This window comes from Lycium barbarum, chromosome 6 (genome assembly GCF_019175385.1).
Source record: "Lycium barbarum isolate Lr01 chromosome 6, ASM1917538v2, whole genome shotgun sequence".
In the NCBI taxonomy this organism is placed as follows: domain Eukaryota; kingdom Viridiplantae; phylum Streptophyta; class Magnoliopsida; order Solanales; family Solanaceae; genus Lycium; species Lycium barbarum.
In genome coordinates this window covers 51252798-51272570 of record NC_083342.1, presented here as the reverse complement: position 1 = coordinate 51272570, position 19773 = coordinate 51252798, and the positions used below count along the sequence as shown (strand labels likewise).

General features: G+C 39.7%; 1 protein-coding gene across 1 annotated transcript; it reads left to right on the top strand.

The window, feature by feature from the left end:
- The first annotated feature begins 12536 nt into the window (after positions 1–12536).
- Positions 12537–15479, top strand: LOC132643960 (root phototropism protein 2). Its single transcript, XM_060360494.1, has 5 exons — positions 12537–12712; positions 12817–12886; positions 13072–13449; positions 13847–14572; positions 14729–15479. Exons 1-5 carry the CDS (start codon positions 12648–12650, stop codon positions 15209–15211), a joined length of 1722 nt encoding a protein of 573 aa, XP_060216477.1. The 5' UTR covers positions 12537–12647; the 3' UTR covers positions 15212–15479.
- The last annotated feature ends 4294 nt before the right edge of the window (positions 15480–19773 follow it).

Sequence of the window (19773 nt, the reverse complement as noted above, 5' to 3'; positions counted from 1 at the left end):
CTCCATATATCAACAACAGTATGAAGATGATAACTTACCTCGCATGTCCAACTCAACCGTACCTGTTATACTTTCTTGTTTACTTTCCCTTTCAATCTTTAACTGCAGGTTTCAATCATACCTGCAACATTCACACTATATCTAACATATATTCCGCTTACCGTTACTGATCCCTTTAGCCTCTTCTGTGCACACCTTATAACTGAACTTATCAACAGTATATATAAACATTTAATCCATTTTCCTATTATACTTACCATTACTTACCCTGATGATGGCTAGTTTTCCATTCTGTATATACAAATTCTCATAACGTAACCTCGATATTCAACCTTCACCCGCATGTATAACTACCTTGCATCCTAGATTTCAAAATTTCCCATGGTGATGGGAACACCTTGGTCGTTGTTACTTATAAATGCTTGGTTGTCGGCCCCTTTGATTTCCGCTCGCCGCTATTAGGTAATAATCTATAGTAAATGTACATACATAGGAAATTTCAATAAAGTCTCATATACCTGTAGTCGATCGGTCTCTAGTCTGATCTGGTGATCTAGAAGGTGAAGTGTGCTCCTTATCATCATCTGCCCGCCATCTACTTGTCTGGCCTTCATCGCCTTTCTCATCTGAGTCCGGGGAATGAAGATAACCGAGCAACTCCTGGTTTACCGATGACCGGGATAGGGGGCTGGAGTAATTTGTAACACTTACCGGGGTATCCGGTCTAACGTGGTGCTCTGCCATAGGAGCAACTGGTATGGCTTCAGGGAGGATATAAAAAACTCTAAAGGAATTATCGCTGAGTCCTCCGAGGGGTCAGTCTCGATTGAATAACTGAGGCTCCTCCTACTCGGTCCTGGAGCCTGGGGTCCTGAACTTACTCTAGGGGACTTCTTAGAACCCCCACTATCTGAAGCTCACCTCTTCATTTCTCGCCAATCTGCACCTACCTACAGGAAAAGGGGTCAAAAACAATCTTTCCTAGGTTCTGGCTCTATAGCACGATCTTAAGACAGAAGGAAAGATCATATCATAAATGTCCTGTAGCTTTCTGTTTATAAATGTGGTGCACAACACACCGATAAACAAGACTCTACTAGACACGGACTGTAGACACCTCGAGGATGAACTGCTCTGATACCACTTCTGTCACGACCCAACCCCGTAGGCCGTGACTAGTGTCCGAGCTGGACACTCGTATACGTACCTGTTAGCTATAATCAACCCGAAACTAAACATAATACGGAAACTTGTAAAAAAAAAAAAAAAAAAAAAACGTCGTCTCAGAATAGTCACATATATATCTATCACGGTAACCTGTCTCCTGAGGAGTCACAAGCAATCAAGCATGACATAATACGCAAGCCAGCAAGGCTGCCACTACATACGGGAACATCCCAAAATATATATGCAAGCCGACAAGGCTGCCACTACGTATGGGAACGTCCCAAATATAAGTCATGCTAACACAACCGAACAACATCTGTACACAACCCACACATATGTCTATAGACCTCTAAGAGTATTAGCAGTGAAATATGATGGGACAGGGCCCCATCGTACCCCCGGACAAACATATATACATATCAGAAGATCTGTACCAAAAGTCTAGGCTCCGGGACAATGGAGCTCTCCAAGACAGCTGACTGGAAAATCCTAAGCTGGAGGATCACCGAATTGAGTATCTGTACCTGCGGGCATGAAACGCAGGCCCCCCGAAGAAAGGGGGTCAATACGAGATATGTACTGAGTATATAAAGCATGAAATGCATTAAGGAAGATCATAACTGAAGTATAGATTCCAGGAGACAAGTATGATAATCAAGAAATCACTATACCTGTGCCTTACAGAACGAAATCATGCATATCATTATCATATACCATACCCGGCCCATTATGGGACTCGGTGAATAAAGTCGTGTACATGTATACCATACCCGACCCATCATGGGACTCGGTGCCATAATCATATCATCATATACATATACCATACCCGACCCTCTAGTGAGGGACTCGGTGAACAATGCAATGAAACTGTGCACGAATACATACCCGGCCCGGGACTCGGTGAATGATACAATAACAGTACGCACGAGTAGAATATCATGAGCAACCATATGCAACTAAATCATCATCTGAGACTCAATAGAATAAGTAGAATAACCAACACTCGAGTATTAAAGGCGATAGTCATGTTGAGTACCCTTTAAATGTTACTATGGACTATATCAAATAGAGCCTCAAGAATCATAGACATGTACCAAGATAATATGACATATCTTATGGAAGTCAAGGACATTGGTCATCGTAGAGTCTCTAAGAATAGGAGCTTATACATACCGACTACTACCCAACATATAGAAGACTTGAGAGACAATAGCTCAATTACCTTAAGAGTTCTAACATCAAGAAGTGAATAAGAATCATGAATCACACTCGAAACTTATGAATAGGATCACCCCAAAGCTCATATCATACGTCACTTATATCTAAGACATGCCAAAAGAAAGAAGGGATAGCTTTACATACCTGTTAAAGGTTAATGGTAACCAAGTTCGCTTCGTCGCCCCTTTAGCTTATTTAATATCAAAGTAACGCTATTGTTAGTAAACTATACTTTCTAGCTTATAAATCTGTAACCAATCCCTTATAAGAATCATTCTTTAATTCATACTTTCTTGATTAGGAGTTTTGTTAGTTAAGAACTTAACGAAAATCGGACAACATTTCCCCTATATAACTTGCCTAACCCGAACATCCAATTAATCTCCTGTTATCACAGCAATACCAACCACGACAGTAATAGAAATATTCATATCAAATTCTTACAATCCAGCCCATAAAAAACTCACACAACCTAACAACCTTTCTTAAACCTTTTCCAATCCAAATCATTAACATTTAAGATTATACACCAAACAGACCAACATACGATTTGTTTACGATACGTTATACACTTCTCTCTTCCAAATTTAGAAGCCATATCAACGACAACACGACAACAACATATGGACATAAAATACATTTTTAATCTTTCAACCCAACCATTCCATATAACAACTACAACTCCCAATAATAACGAATTCGTGCAATTTCTTACTTCCAATTTTATCCAATCCAATTTTAATCCTTCCATTACAACACCATTAAAACGATTATACCATAAAATGAGAAAATCTTACCTTAATTTAATCGGTGGAAATTCTACACTTATTTGCTCCAATTTTACTATTTCTTCTTCCTCAATTCAATACCCAATGTTGCTATCACCTCCTTGGACTTGCAAATTACCTTGGAACTCAATCAAAATAAGAAAACAAAATCTTCTTTTTTTTACAACCATGGCTGGCCGAGAGCAGCAGCCATGGCTATGCTCCTTTTTTTTTTCTCTTAAGCTTCAATTTGCAATAATGAAAGTGAATGCTAACTTTGGTCACCAACTTGACTATTAATATGAATTCTAGTGGCCCTACACGTGCCCCCCCCCCCCCCCCCCCATGGTGAATCATCACTTTGATACATTTGATTTATTATTATTTTTTATTAAAGAATCGGGTGGCGCCCACTTCAATAATAATTAGCTAACCTAATTAATTTTAATTAATCACTAATCCCTACTTAATAATCTAATAATAGTTCATTATTCCCTAATCTCTAATAATATTTCTAAACTAATTGAAATTTATAAGCAATTCGTGTACTAATTAAAATTGAGAATTAAAAGTTCCTATCTCATATCCAAAAATAATCTCGTCCTTAACTTATGTCGATTAGCTTGCGAATAATTCGACGTATAATAAATACGGGGTATAACATTTTATTTCAGGCCTCCGTGCTTTACCATGAAAGCTTCCACCGACTGAGGATGGATGTGGACGGTCTTAAGGATCAACTCGAGATGCAACCCGAGAGATGGAATAGTTCAGGAAGCTCTACGAGCAAAATCAAGAGTTTATCTCGAGCTTACCTGATCCCTCCATTCTTCAGTCCGATTTGGAGAAGGCCCGGAATGAGGCCATCGAAGCCAGACGGGAACATAACCTCCTAGCAGAGAAGGTAAGGTCTTTTGAAGTTCATAATAAGCGATTAATAGTCGATGCTAACTCCACCCCTTCTCAGGCCCGGGAGTATGTGACCTTAATCGAGCAGCTTTGGTTTGAGCTCAACGAGATTAAGCCCGAGCTTGAGTCCTTCAAGGGCAAAATGGATGGTGTTCCTTCCGAGCGAGATGCTCTCAAGGAAGACTTGGCATCAGCTAAGGATCAGCTCCGTGTGATGACGGACAAGGCTGATAAGAGGTCGGAGCTAATTGCAGAACTCCGATTGAAACTTGCCTCGGCCGAGTCGGAGCGGGACAATCTTGGCCGTGATAACATCGATTTGCAGGCCAAATACAATTAAGCCTTGGGCAGAATCTCGGGTTTTAATAGGATGTTGGCTCAATACAAAGCCGATGTAACCGAGGCCGAGAAAAAGAGCGACACTAGGGCCGAGTACATGCGATGTCTATCCCGAAGGGAGACTTTAGAAGACATTTATGCTACCGGGGCGGACTTATCGAACCAAATCGAAGAGTCCAAGAGGCTCGAGGCAGAGGCGAAGGCCAAGTATGATCCTGAGAGGTCGGACAGTGACCTCGAATCGGACGAGGGTGATGTCGAGAGCTCGGATGAAGATTAGGCTTAGAAGCCTTAGATTTCTTTTTAGCTTTTTTCGATTTTCTATGTAGTTTTTTTATGTTTTGGAACTCAAGGCCATTTTCTGAGCCTTTGTAAATATTTGACACATATATATAAGAAAGCATTTTCCCGGTTTTATTCACCATTTTTCATTGCATAATATTCCTTTATCCTTTGTGCTTAAGGATTAGAATAGTCATTGACTTGATTTCGAACTTGTTCGATACGCACTATTGCGTTAGCACACATTATTGCCTTAGAAAAAATAAAATTGAAAGTAGTGGTGACTCAATCTTGAGTTTCACCGACATATGATATTGCCTTGGCAAAAATAAAATTTAAAGTGGTAGTAACTCAGTCTCGAGTGTTACCGACATGATATTGCCTTAGTACCGAATTTCAAAGGTGATACCAAGGCTAATTGTTAACCGTTAACAAGTTAATGAATATGTAGTTATGCAAAGGCCTTATTTTTCTATTTGCGAACTTAGACGTCTCTGAGTCGCATTGTGTGATCGGGTCAAAATCCCAATGACTTCGGACCTTGTTTTGACCGTAGTCTACTAAACAAGTTAACTTGTAGTTTTTGGGTTTTTAGACCGTAGTCTTTAACACTTCGGACCGTAGCCGTCAACAATTTAGACCGTAGTCCTTTATATTTTAGACTATAGTCTTTTGACAACTTAGGCTTTTAGCCTTTAGTTTGCACATTTCGGATATTTAGGGGCCCGATAAAATGCAATACTAATGCAAAGGAATAGTAACAGCTAAAATAATACTTTGAAAAATTTCCAAGTGTATTGATTAAACAAGAGACAAGATTACTATAGTTGTCGTGGCAAGAACAAACTAACGGGCACAATTCAATCGATCGTTTGGCTCTTACAAAAAATCCTATCGTTCAAACCTTTGCTTTGAATAGGTATCGATTTGCCCAGGGTATGATAGTCCCTTAGTACTGGAGTCCGAAATGTGAGGGCTCGAGTACTATTGATCCCACATGGGCAGTCCCCAGTCCCCGGTTCTTGATCGGTCTTCTTAGTTTTAGTAGCACCCTATATGGCGCTGCCTCATTCAAAACCTTGCCGGAAATTCCACCTCGAGACAAAACCGGTCGAAGGGAAAAAGAGTGCAGCACGTGCTTTTAGTCCTAAGTCTATGACTTCTCGACTTCCATTATGCTGCTTCCGATGTCCACTTCGATGTATACCTGCATGGTTAGACTTAAAAGAATAGAAAGGTAAATATTGTTCATACCTTAGCAATAGTATCATTTTAGGTGCGCCACATTCCAGTTATATGGAAGTTATTTTCCATTTTCAGACTCGAGCTGATAGGAGCCTTTCCCGATTATGCCGGTGACTCTATATGGTCCTTCTCAATTCGGGCCCAATTTCCCTTCATTGGGGTTCTTATTGTGAAGTGTGACTTTTCGCAGGACTAAGTCCCCAATCTGAAAATGCCTAAGATTGGCTCTCCGGTTATAGTATCTTTGCATCCGTTGCTTTTGAGCTGCTAACCAGACATAGGCAGCTTTTTTTTTTCATCTACTAGATTTAGACTAGTGGTCATTGCTTCGTAGTTCAATACCTGTGTAGCGTCCTGAAACCTTAAGCTTGGTTCACCGACCTTGACGGGTATTAGTGCCTCGGCTCCATACACTAGGGAGAACGGGGTTTTTCCGGTACTGGATCTTACCGTTATACGATACGCCCATAAGACCTAGGGTAAAATCTCCTTCCACCTGTGCTTCAACCCACTTAGAGAAATAGTCAGTCATAAGTAAACTATAGTGTGCCTTACCCGGAGCCCAGGTCAAAGGCCCTACTATGTCCATTCCCTATTTCATGAATGTCTATGGAGAAAGGACAGGATGAAGAAAGTTCCTCTCCTGGTTGATGTATCGAGGGAGCGTGTCTTTGGCACTCATTGCATTTTTGGACAAAGGCTTTTGCATCCTCTCCATCTCATTCCACTAGTAACCGGCTTTGATCAACTTGTGTACCAGTGAATCGGCTCCCGAGTGGTTTCCATAAGTCCCCTCGTGAACTTCTCTCATAGCGTAGTCGGTTTCTCCTGGCCCCAAACACCTTGCCATGGGACCGTAAAATGACCTTCAGTATAACAGGCTGTCGTCCAAGCAAAATCTAGCTGCCTTGGCTCGAAGGGCCCTCAATTCTTTGGGATCGGATGGCAGTTTCCCATTTCATGATAATCTATATACTTGTTTCTCCAATCCCAAGTTAAGCTAGTCGATTTTACCTGAGCGTGCCTGGTCTCGATAACTGAGCTCATCAATTGCACCGCACCGGAGTTGAACCCCTCATATTCTACCGATGAGCCCAAATTAGCCAAAGTATCAGCCTCATTATTCTGATCTCGAGATACATGTTCAAGTGTTCATTCTTTGAATCTGTGCAACACTACTAGCAGCTTGTCTAAGTATTTTCTCATCCTGTCTTCTTTGATGTCGAATGTCCCAATCACATGATTAACCACGGGGAGGGAATCGCATTTGGCCTCGATGACCTCGACCCCTAAGCTCTTGGCCAGTTCTAGACCTGCAATCATAGCCTCATACTCGGCTTCATTGTTAGTCAAGTTAACAGATCTAATAGATTGCCTTATTACATCTCATGTGGGTAGTTTAAGAACGATTCCTAACTTGGACCCTTTCATATTGGAAGCACCATCTGTGAATAAGGTACAAACCCCCGAACTAGTCCCCGAGGTAAGGATTAATTCTTTATCAACCTCGGGGATCATGGCCGGTGTAAAGTCGGCCACGAAGTCCGCTAGTATTTGGGATTTGATAGCAGTTCGGGGTTTATATTCAATATCATACCCGCTAAGTATGGGTACCTCGTTTTAGCGTCACCTAGGGTTCTGGTCACATAGTAAACTGGGTATTGCGTACCTTCTTCTTCTTGAACCAGGATTCCACTTACCGCTATCTCGGACACCGCTAAGTACAGGTACAACTGCTCGTTTGCCTTTGGTGTGTGTAGCAAAGGTGGGCTCGATAAATACCCTTTGAGTTCTTCTAAATCCTTCTGACACTCGGGGGTACAGGAGAAGTTGGTCTTTTTCTTTAGCAATGAGAAAAACCGATGACTTTTATCCGAGGATCTGGAGATGAAGTGGCTTAGTGCAGTTATTCGCTCGGTTAATCTTTGCACCCCTTTGATGTCGTCTATAATGGTGATATCTTCTATTGCCTTTATCTTGTCCGGGTTGATCTCGATCCCTCGATTCGATACCATGAAGCTGAGAAACTTACCCGAACCGACACCGAAGGCACATTTTTCTGAGTTCAGCTTCATGTTGTATTTCCTTAATATGTCGAAAGTTTCTTGCAAATACTTTAAATGGTCCTCTGCTCGCATAGACTTAACAACCATGTCATCTATAAAAACTTCTATTGAATTTCCTATTTGGTGTTCGAACATACGGTTAACTAGGCGTTGATAGGTGGCACCGACATTTTTTAAGCCAAAAGGCATTACATTATAACAATATGTGTCAAACCTAGTCACAAAAGAAATTTTTTTCTCGGTCCTCCAGTTCCATCTATATTTGGTTATACCCGGAGTAGGCATCGAGGAAACTTAGCATCTCGTGCCCTGCCGTAGCGTCGATTATTCGTTCGATGCTGGGCAGAGGAAACGAATCCTTCAAGCATGCCTTATTTAAATCTTTATAGTCTATGCACCTTCTAAACTTGTTTCCCTTTTTAGGTATAACTACTACATTAGCTAACCAATCTGGGTACTTAACTTCCCGAATGAATCCTATTTTAAGGAGTTTAGATACCTCATCTTTGATGAATGCATGCTTGACCTCGGGCTGTGGCCTTCTTTTTTGTTTTAACTGGAGGGGAACTTAGCTCCTGACTCAGCTTGTGAGTTGTCACCTCCGGTGGGATACCTGTCATATCTAAATGGGACCAGGTAAAACAATCGTCGTTATTTTTAAGAAATTTAATAATTTTTTTCCTGAGCTCGGAGGTTAACACCGTGCCTAGGTATACCTTCATGTCCAGTAGATGAACGAACAGTATAACTTGCTTAAGTTCCTCGACTGCTAATTTAGTGGCGTCCGAATCATCGGGTACCACGAAAGATCTCGGGACCCCATAGTCGATTTCTTCATCTGGTGCGTTCCTTTCCCGATCTTCCAAGGACACCGGGATCGGAGCCTATGATTGCTATTTGGTGTCTTCCCTTTTGTTTGACTTTGCGTCCTTTAACACCGGAGCGTTAGCTGCCGAAGCTGCTTCCTCGACCGCGAACATTTCCTTTGTAGCTTGCTGCTCACCACCAACCGTCTTGATTCCTTCTAGGTTGGGAACTTTAACACTTAGTGCAGAGTTGAGGGTACTGCCCTCATGTTGTGAATCCATGGTCTTCCAAATAATGCATTGTATCCCATGTCTCCTTCAATCACATAAAACTTGGTCTGCTGCATGGTTCCAGCTGTGTTGATCAGCAAGGTGATTTCACCCTTCGTTGTTTCGCAGGCCATGTTGAACCTATTAAGGACTCGGACTGCTGGCACGATCTGGTCTAGTAGTCCTAGCTGCTCGATGACTCTCCATCAGATGATATTAGCCGAGCTACCTGTATCAATCAACACACGTTTAACTCTAAATTTATTAACAAGGACAGATATTACCAGTGCATCGTTATGGGGTTGAATGATGCCTTCTATATCCTCGTCGTTGAACTAGATAGGACCCTCGGGGTCATAACTCCGTGTACTTTTTTCTCTAGTAATGGAAACTTTGGTACGTTTCATTATTGGTCCCTGGGGAATGTCCACTCCCCCAATAATCATGTGGATCACATACTAAGGCTCTTCCTGTCCATCTTGCTTGTTGGCATCCACGTTCTTGAAATGAGATTTGGCCCGTTCACTTAGAAATTCTCAAAGGTAACCTAGATTAAACAGACGAGCGACCTCCTCCCTTAGCTATCGACAACCTTCGGTTCGGTGTCCATGGGTATGATGGTACTTGCAAATCAGGTTCTTAACTCGTTTTTCCGGATCGGACTGGATAGGCCTTGGGTGCCTTGTTCTCTGTTGTGAATGACAGATGCTGCTATGGTCACCACATCGACGTATAAATTATACTCTGACAATCTCAAGGCTTCTTTATTTCCTGATGGTCTGTCGATCACATTCCTGTTCATTAATCCTCGATTACTCGGGCCACAATAATTCCTTCTTTCGTTTTTGCCTAAGTCACCATTGCGCCCATTGCCCTTTCGATCAGGTGGATAAGGCTAATACCTATCATGGGATGGTCTCGGCTCTCCATCCGTTGTTCTTCTCGACCGATCGTTCCCTTTATTGGAACGCCACGATCTCAATGCAGTCCTCAAAATTTAATCTTCCTCGACCCTGATCTTCGATTGATATCTGTTATGTACATCGGCCCAAGCGATTGCTGGATACTCTACCAAATTTTGCTTCAATTCCAGAGATGTGATTGAGCTTCTTGGGTTGAGCCCCTGAGTAAAATCTTGAACGGCCCAATCGTTTTGAACCGGTGGTAGATCCATACATTCAATTTGAAATCGAGCCACAAACTCACGGAAGGTTTCATCATCTCACTGTTTGACGTTGAACAAGTTCGACTTCCTCATTTCAACCTGAATGGCTCCTGCATGAGCTTTGACAAAGGCATCTACAAGCATAGCAAATGAGTCAATAGAATGCTCGGGTAAATTATGATACCATACCATTGCTCCCTTTGACAGGGTTTCCCCGAACTTTTTAAGTAGCATCGACTCCCTCTCGTCCGCTTCAAGGTCGTTGCCGTTAATAGCACATATGTACGTGGTCACATGCTCATTTGGGTCAGTGGTCCCATTGTACTTTGGGATATCGGGCATGCGAAACCTCTTTTGGATCGGCTTTGGTGCAACACTCCGTGGGAAAGGCATTTGAACGAACTTCTTCAAGTCCGGTCCTTTCAATATCGGGGGCGCTCCAGGAATTTGATTGACCCTGACGTTATAGTTCTCCAGCTTCTTGTCATTTGCCTCTATCTTCTTCTCCATGGACTCTACTGGTTTCATTAGTTCTTCGAGCATTCTCATCAGCTCGGCATTTTGTCCGGGTTCGTTCCCGTTATTCTCAGCAACGTGCCTTTTCTCCCATGGGGCAGTTTCCTTGGTCTGTTCGGATTGAGCAGCATTGGGTGCTCGATTTTGATTTTGCAGTTGTGCTATAATCGCTTGTTGGGCTTGCAATTGTGCCATAGCCATTTCTAACTGGTTCCTGAGCTGTTGCAACATGACTCCATTATCCACATCTATAGGTGCATCCCACATTGATGACCGATCAGTATTAACAGCGTTTTGAGAGTGAGGGTCAGCTTCATTAGGATCGACTGGGGGCATATTGTTGTTAGGTACCCCATTGTCGTTTTCCTCGAGGTGGCTCGATTCAACATGAAAATTGACAGAGTGAGAGTCTGACATGTTGGATAGACCTGAAATTAAACTTCAAAGAACAAGTGTAAAATATCGTGTGTTATCAAAACTTGTATTAAACCGCCACTATTATCCTAGGCCCCACAGTGGGCGCCAAACTGTTTACCCTTAAAGCAAGTAACAGTTGAATTTATACGCGGTGCAAAGGATACGTGATTTAATTTAATACGTATGATGAAATAACAACAAATAATGATATGGAAATAAGTTAATGATCAAACCGAAGAAATAAAAAACCTTGTCCATGATAAAGAGTAACAGAACCGAGCTCGAGTTGTTGGAACCGGGTTCGAGTCGTGTAAAATATTGATGAACACTTAAAGAAAATGTAGAACAATAGCTCAGAATTCGAATATAATTGTTTAGAGTTTGCTTGTGCCTAAAAGAATGGAGACTGAAAAATTAGGGGGTGCTCCTCTTTATATAGTAAAGGAGTCCTACCCTGTTTACAATTCTAGATAGCAACACGTGTATCAGTTGAGTAACCGACCTAAAAAGGTGCCGAAATATCCGGTCGGTGGCGGATATTATGGCCCCATGCTTATCTACTCAACTGCTTCTTATTCCATCTCGGTATTCTTAGTCCGTTCGGGCTATACTCGGTCATGATCAATACTCGATTTACTCGACCACCTCTGGTGTCGATTGAATCAATGTCGATATTTGCCCTCGACCATGTTGAGGTCTCAACTACGGGACCCCCGGTTGGAAACCGTTCAATCCCATATAACGGTCCAAATCCTTACATATCATAACAGGAGATCGAGGGTAGCTTTGATCTCGATTTCACCCGTATACAGATGTACAAGCTTGGAGTAAACGAGCAACTAAGATAAATATAATCTACATGCATACCATATTGTTGTACAAGTCGAACTACTGTGAATGATTGGAGCTACTTCCACAATAATGCTAGACTAACTCATCACAGGGTCTTTTTGAGCGAATGTTTAATGAAAAGCATCGAATGCTGTATCTAAAAAGCCGATCATGATATTATTCCATTTTAACAATGACGAAATTTACGGAATTTTAATTTTATTATAGATGATTTGATAATGTTCTCGTTTTATTTGATGCACTTAATGAAAACGAACTCTGGAAAAAGATGCAAGAAACAAGTCAAGATCGAACGGAACAAGAAGCGACAGTAAAAGCGGAAAGCTGAAAAGATAAGCTGCTGGATATTTGTTGTTAATGGGAATCGGGGGCAGAATGGACAATGGAATCAAGTTCTTACTTTCAAATTTAGAGATCGAAAACGTGACAGCTTTTACTAAGATTAATTACTAGTAATAGTAGTAGTTGTTATCCGAAAAGGCAGAGTAGATACCACTTAAAATTACAAATAAGCTGGATGAAAAAGCCGCATCAAGTTCTCTCTCTCTATATATCCTCTAATAGATCCCTAGTTTTATTATCCTATAAAGCTTTCCCTCTATGCACTAAACATTGAAGCTTCTCTCACATGGCTGCTCATCCTATCAAGAATACCAATAGACTCTCTCTTGCCATGGAAAGAACTGGCCAATGGTACTATCCCTGTCCTCCCAAACACACCATCATTTATCTTTTTTCTTTTCCCCCCATGTTTTCAAATGTTTGTTTGTGTGTTAACATTATATTCCATGTTACAGGGTTTTTTCTCAAGAAATTCCAACTGATGTTATTGTTGAAGTAGGTGAAGCAAACTTTAATCTTCACAAGGTACGTACGTTAATAACTTATTATCTGCTTACCTTATGTAGAATTAGATGCAAATTCGGGACCTAGTACGTGGTTTTGAGTGGAAACAATTGTCTCAGTTGAACTCATAGAATCCATCCTAAATCTGTATTGAAGTTCTCTTTTCTTGTTTTCCTGATATGTGTATAATTGTTTTGTCATGTCAGTTCATGCTAGTAGCAAAGAGCAACTACATAAGGAAACTTATACTTGAGATTAATGAAACCGATCTAACGAGGATAAACTTGTCCGATATTCCTGGAGGACCTGAGATCTTCGAAAAGGCAGCTAAGTTCTGCTACGGAGTAAACTTTGAAATCACAGTTCATAACGTAGCTGCTCTTCGTTGTGCTGCTGAATACCTTCAAATGACTGATAAATACTGCAACAACAATCTTGCTAGTAGGACGGAAGATTTCCTTATCCAAGTTGCCTTGACGAGCCTTTCTGGTGCACTTGTCGTGTTAAAGTCATGTGAAAATCTTCTTCCCCTTGCAGACGACCTCAAGATCGTTCAAAGATGTGTTGACATCGCTAGCGCTAAGGTACTTCAGATCTCTACTCTAATGATCTTCTGAAAAACTTTTTGATACACATCCCTTTCATTTTTAGATGATGTTTGATTAGACATGAAAAATTAAAAAAAAAAAAAAAAAGAAGAGGAAGATTTGTATCTTTAGAATAGTTAAGGAGCTATCCTTGTACTAGGGGAGTCAATTAACATGCCTTTGCTGGAACATTACGCTGTATAGATATGACTCTCTTTTGAATCTAGAATATTTTGTCGATTTTTATACCATGTTGAATTACTTGATTAACTCATTTAACAGTTTAAAATGTTAGATGATTCTAATAATTTATGCTATCTTAAAAGAGAAGTGCAAATCTCAACAGACCAGTGAAAATTTAAAAGATATTGGGATCTTTTTTTAATCTTTGTAGGCATGTGTTGAGGCTAACTTTCCAAGCAGGTCACCACCAAATTGGTGGGCGGAAGAGTTAACCATCTTAAACGGAGCATTTTTCGAGAGAATCATGGTTTCAATGAAAGGTCGTGGAGCAAAAGAGTTAACAATAGCAAGTGCTATAATCACATACACAGAGAGGTCTCTTCGAGTTCTTGTACGTGACCACTCAGGAAACGGCACCAGATTAGTCGAACCAGAGGATTCCCACATCAGAATGCATCAACGGGAACTACTCGAGTCAATTGTCACTCTCTTACCTGTCGAGAAAGCAGCTTTCCCAATCAATTTCCTGTGTTGCCTCCTGCGTACAGCTATTTTCTTAAGAGCAGCCAATAGTTGCAAGAATGAATTGGAGAAAAGGATATCAGCAATTTTAGAACATGTGACCGTAGATGATCTGCTCGTCTTGTCTTTTACTTATGATGGAGAAAGACTATTTGATCTTGAGAGCGTGAGGAGAATCATTTCTGGGTTTATGGAGAAAGAGAAGAGTGTAGCGGTGTTTAATGGTGGTGATTTTGGAGAAGCTTGTTCCACGGCGATGCAGAGAGTTGCAAAGACTGTCGACGCCTATCTTGGTGAAATTGCTACTTTTGGGGATCTAAGTATACCAAAATTCAATGGAATTGCTATTTTGGTTCCTAAGGGAGCCAGAAAGGCTGATGATGATCTTTACAGAGCCGTCGATATCTACTTGAAGGTGACAAAATCCTTCTTAACTTTCATGTAACGGATAGCATAACAGGAATTTCTCATTATAAATCACCTAAACTACAGTTCATACAACTTATATATACTTAATGACTTAACTAAATCAAACCAGATCTAACTATGAGGATTTGTGGTTAAATTTCAGGCACATCCACATTTGGATGAAATAGAAAGAGAGAAAGTGTGCAGTGTGATGGATCCACTGAAACTATCGTATGAAGCCAGAGTGCATGCTTCTCAAAACAAACGTTTGCCGGTGCAAATAGTCCTTCATGCTCTCTACTTCGATCAACTCAAGATAAGGAGCGGCGCAGATGATACTAACAATAACTTCCCAGAAGCCACGGCAACAAGGAACCAATTACAAGCCGACGTTTCGCTTGTGAAGGAGAACGAAGTTCTAAGAACAGAGTTGTTGAAGATGAAGATGTACATTGCAGATATACAGAAAACAACTAGTACTTCAGCTAATAAAAGGAGTTTGAGGAAGACAACTTTCTTCTCTTCTATGTCCAAAACTTTGGGGAAATTGAATCCCTTTAAGCATGGATCAAAGGACACTTCCAATATTGATGATGGCGCTTTAGATATTACTAAGCCGAGGAGGAGAAGATTTTCCATTTCTTAAGTTAATTATCTTATCTATATATTCACCGTATATTTGGATTTAGTTTATGTTGTGTGGGAAAGAAAACTATGATTGAATTTGTGTAGAGGATTGATTCTGTCGTTTGATTGTTCTCTCTTTAGGAAAAGGATTGCATTTATATCTTCATGTTCTTCTGTTGCCTTAAAGTAGAAACTATTGTTATTTCAATACTGTGTTAATTAATATTCATGTATACTACGTGATCAAGGATTCAAGGAGATTTCTCCTTTTTATTGCATTCAAATAATTGCTTGTTTTGTGGACTGAAATCAAATGTATATAATACAAATTCCCCCCCCCCCCCCCCCCCCCCCCCCCGCCAAAAAAAAAAGACGTTCTTTTCTGTTATTAAAGACAAAGAGCCTATTTGGATGGGCTTAAAAAAAGTAGCATATAAGCTAAAAAAAAAAAAATTTAAGGTAGTCCAAATTTTTTTTTTTTTTACTCATAAGCTGTTTTCAGCTTATAAGCTGCTTTAGATAAGCTAAGCCAAACAGGCCCAATTAATTTTTTGCTCTTATTTTAAGCACAAAATGGTTTTAAATTGGCCAGCAAACACTCAAAAAAGCTGAAAATAGCTTATAGGTAACTTATAAGCCAATCCAAACCGGCTCAAAATATGTGTAACTTTTGTCTTTTGAACAGTCTTTCCGTCAAACAGATCCACTGCTTTGTAACATTGAATATTCCCAAAAAAGAAATTGCGGTTCATATCGCCATGCTACAATAAGACACGAGGAATACAGGAGGCGGCAATTCTTTTAATGCTGGATGTATTTAACTTGGAATATAACGTAAATTAACCCAATTATTAGCTGCAAACGTAGTAGGTTTGGGCAATTCGAGAACTAATCCTTTTTTTGGTATAAATTGTGAAATGAAAATATTGAACTTCTAGATAAACTTCTAAATTAAAGTTTCTCTAAATAAATTTTGAGTGTTTTCGAATCTAATAATGTCACGACCCAAATACCCTCATGATGGCACCCACACTAATCTCCCGGTGGGCGAACCACCCCCTTAATTAATTACTTATTCAATTACCAAATGACTTAAATAGCATGATCAAATAATAATGAGTCTATGTCAATACCTTAGATAATAATAAGTACGGAAAATACTAGTCATAATACAATCCCAAAAAATGAAGTCACCGTACAAAAGCGCTAACCAACACTGTCTAGAATAATACAAATGTCTGAAATATAGTGAAAATGTCTAAAGGAGTAATGATAGACAAATAGGAAAGGAATCTCCAGGGCTGCATGGCAGCAAGGTAGCTCACCCTCGGATCCTGATAGCAATAGCCTCAAGGCTAGAATCGGGGTCTGGAAGAAGGTCCTGCCTCACAATCTGCACTCAGAAAAAGTGCATATCAGTACACACGTACTGGTAAGCATCATAGGCCGACTAAGATTAGTTCACTCATATAAGCACAGAATCAATCAAGATAAACAGACAGACACAAAGTATCCACTTAAGTCCACATAATAAACACAACACAAGTACAACCAACAAGTCCGATCAATAGATTTAAAATGAGATGATGATATATGTAATGCAATGCGATGGATGTCAATGCAATGCAATGGCCAATAACTCAACTCTACGCATACATATGTTTCACTAATCAAAGTCTAACTAAAGTAAGTCGTAACTTACCTTAAATGCCGAACAGGAGCCACGTACTACTCCACTCGAGCCTTCCCTTTTCAAAGTGCCTCAAAACGATCGAAGTCTAATAATATCAATGCTAAGTAAGTAAATGACCACAACAAAGTCAACTAATTTGAAAAAGAGACGGGTGGAAAAGTACTCAAGATACCCAAAATACCCCTATCGAAACACGAAGGTAAAACTGAAAATTAAGGCTGAAATCACATTACGCATAGCTCAATTAGTCATTAATTTCATGGAATTCTAACCACAAGTGGTCCCCCAATTTCATCAATTATACCAAAACCCCCAAATTAGAAAGAACCCTAAATTCATGAATTGATTCTAGAAGCCAAGGGAGATTCAAACCTAGAATCTATTAATCCACAATTTAGATGATAGAAATTCAACAATTAAAACAACAATATCCAATTAGATTAGAGGGGTCAATGATCAACAACTAGGGGTGGAAAATAGGCCATTTGGGCTAAAGTTGGGCGGGTTAAGATGGGTTGAACCTGTAGATGGGCCAAATCCCAACCTTGCCAAAAGCTTGTTTGGGCTAAGATGGGGTGGGTCAAGATGAGCTAAATGAAGGGTCATAACCCAACCCGCCCAACTTAACCCACCTTTTCAACATTTTAAGAAATTAAAAATATCGATATTCTTTGATTGTAAATATGCTTTCGCTCATGCTTTTCTAAATAAACAGTGTTTTGAAAATGAAATTTAACTAATTTTTGGATATGAAAAAAAAAACTCAAACGTATTCTTTTACTCAAAATAATAAAGATATTCACTGTAAATATTTCCTCATAAGTTATCCTAGTACATAAATTATATTCGAAATTATTCCGAAAATAAATAAAAAGAAAATTAAATGTTAATTGACGTAATGAATATTGATTTTGTCAGATTCCTCTCTTTTACTCCTTTGTCTTATTTATATATTTTTAACGTTGTCTTGTACATAACTTAGAGTGGCAAACGTATGTTAGATATGGGTGTTACACCTCGGAAAATTTTCCGTTCATGCACAATGAATAGAATGACGAAGGGCGCGACGTATACGACGTTTACATAGGTAAGAAATAACATTTGATGATTCTAAATGAGATTTCAAAGACATGTGAAGTAGGAGACGGAGGTTGTTAAGGAAGGCAAGGCATACGTTATGTATCGGAAAGGATTTACGAGTAACGGGTTAATGATGATTTAATGATGCTTTGGAGAAGAGTTATAACGTCCCCTAGATTTTTAATGAGGTGATAAACAAGTGTTAAGAAGGTTCCATAAGGATTGGAGATCAAACAAGTCAACGAGAACGAACTTCGGAAAGCTGGGCATTATACGGCCAAACATACTGGTTGTATAAAACACACGGACCGTATGTTCTGCCCTGAATGAGGGTCTTCACTGGACCAAACATACAGTCCAGACATACGGTCCAGACATACGGTCAGTATAAAATGTACGGACCGTATGTTGGTCCGTATGTTCAGGTCGGGACATATTTTTAAGTTGATATAAGGACCCTCTCTCTCATTTATTTGATTTTATTTTCGCCTGTCACCTCAAGAACACTCTAGAAAACCCTCTCTACTCTTCATCCACAAGAACTCAAGAAAGATTAATGATCAACCTCATCAACCCAAGGAAATCAAGTGTAAGAAACTCATTGGGGTTCATCCAAGGCAAGAAACCCCATTAGATTGAAGCTAGGGGTTTTTCTTCAAGTGAAAGATTATCATCCAAAACTTGCTTCTACACTATCTAAGGTAAGTTTTATGGTTTTTCCATGTTATTTAAGGTTGAAAAGTTGAAACACTTGGATTGTAGAAGAATATAGAAAAATGGGTCATGAATGTGGGAATAGTGTCATTTTGAGTGATAGCTTGAATTGAGTCATGATTATTGATGTGTTGTGATATGGTTATGTTAAAAATGATATTAAGGATATGGGGTAAGCATTATATGTGAGAAAATGTACTAGTATACTATGACCATGAATATGGATGAATTGAAATGGAATTGTGAAATGAGGGTAATGTAGATGAATAAAGATTGTTGGTTATGATATTGTGAATGTTGTTATAAATGTTTGGAAGTTGCTATACAATATGGGGAAGGTTGTATAGACAAAGGAACTGCTGCCCAATTTTCTCTCGCTTTAGTAAGCACGTTCATAATATCGATTAGCTAATGTGAATGCGAATTCTCTTGAAGGTAGAAATGTGAGCATTGAAGGAGAACAATCAAGCGATGGAATTGTTAAACAAAAGAGGTATGTAAGGCTAGTCCTTTCTTTCTAAGGCATGACTCTTATGGTATGAATCCTCCTATCCTTCCACGATTTTTCTACATATCGGAAATTATGAGCCTACGATTATAAAGAGCTTCATACAAGATAAAGAAAAGAGATACGCTACGAGCATGACAATATTGATGATGAATATAGGTCTAGAAGTCCTAAAGCTCATGATATGACATTCCTACGAAGCTAATGATCCTTATATGATCCCTATGATATTATTTCCCTACCTCTCCATGACTTTCTTACATTTCGGGAACTATGAGTCAACATTGATAAAGAGCTTCTTATGAGATAAAGATGAGAAATATGTCATGAATATGATAATAATGATGATAAGTTTAAGCCTAGATATTCTAAAGCAAGAAATGATGTCTATGAAGTTAATGATCCTATTTACGATCCCTTGATGTTGTTCATGATGTACACTCACCTTAAAATGTTAGTTCCTTCAAGGTGAGATATGATGAATATGGTCACTTCATAATGTAATCGGGGGTTCTCGACCTTATGTCACCCCGATATTATTATAGATTGTCTATAAGCTCTAATGCATGTCCTATGACCAATGTTT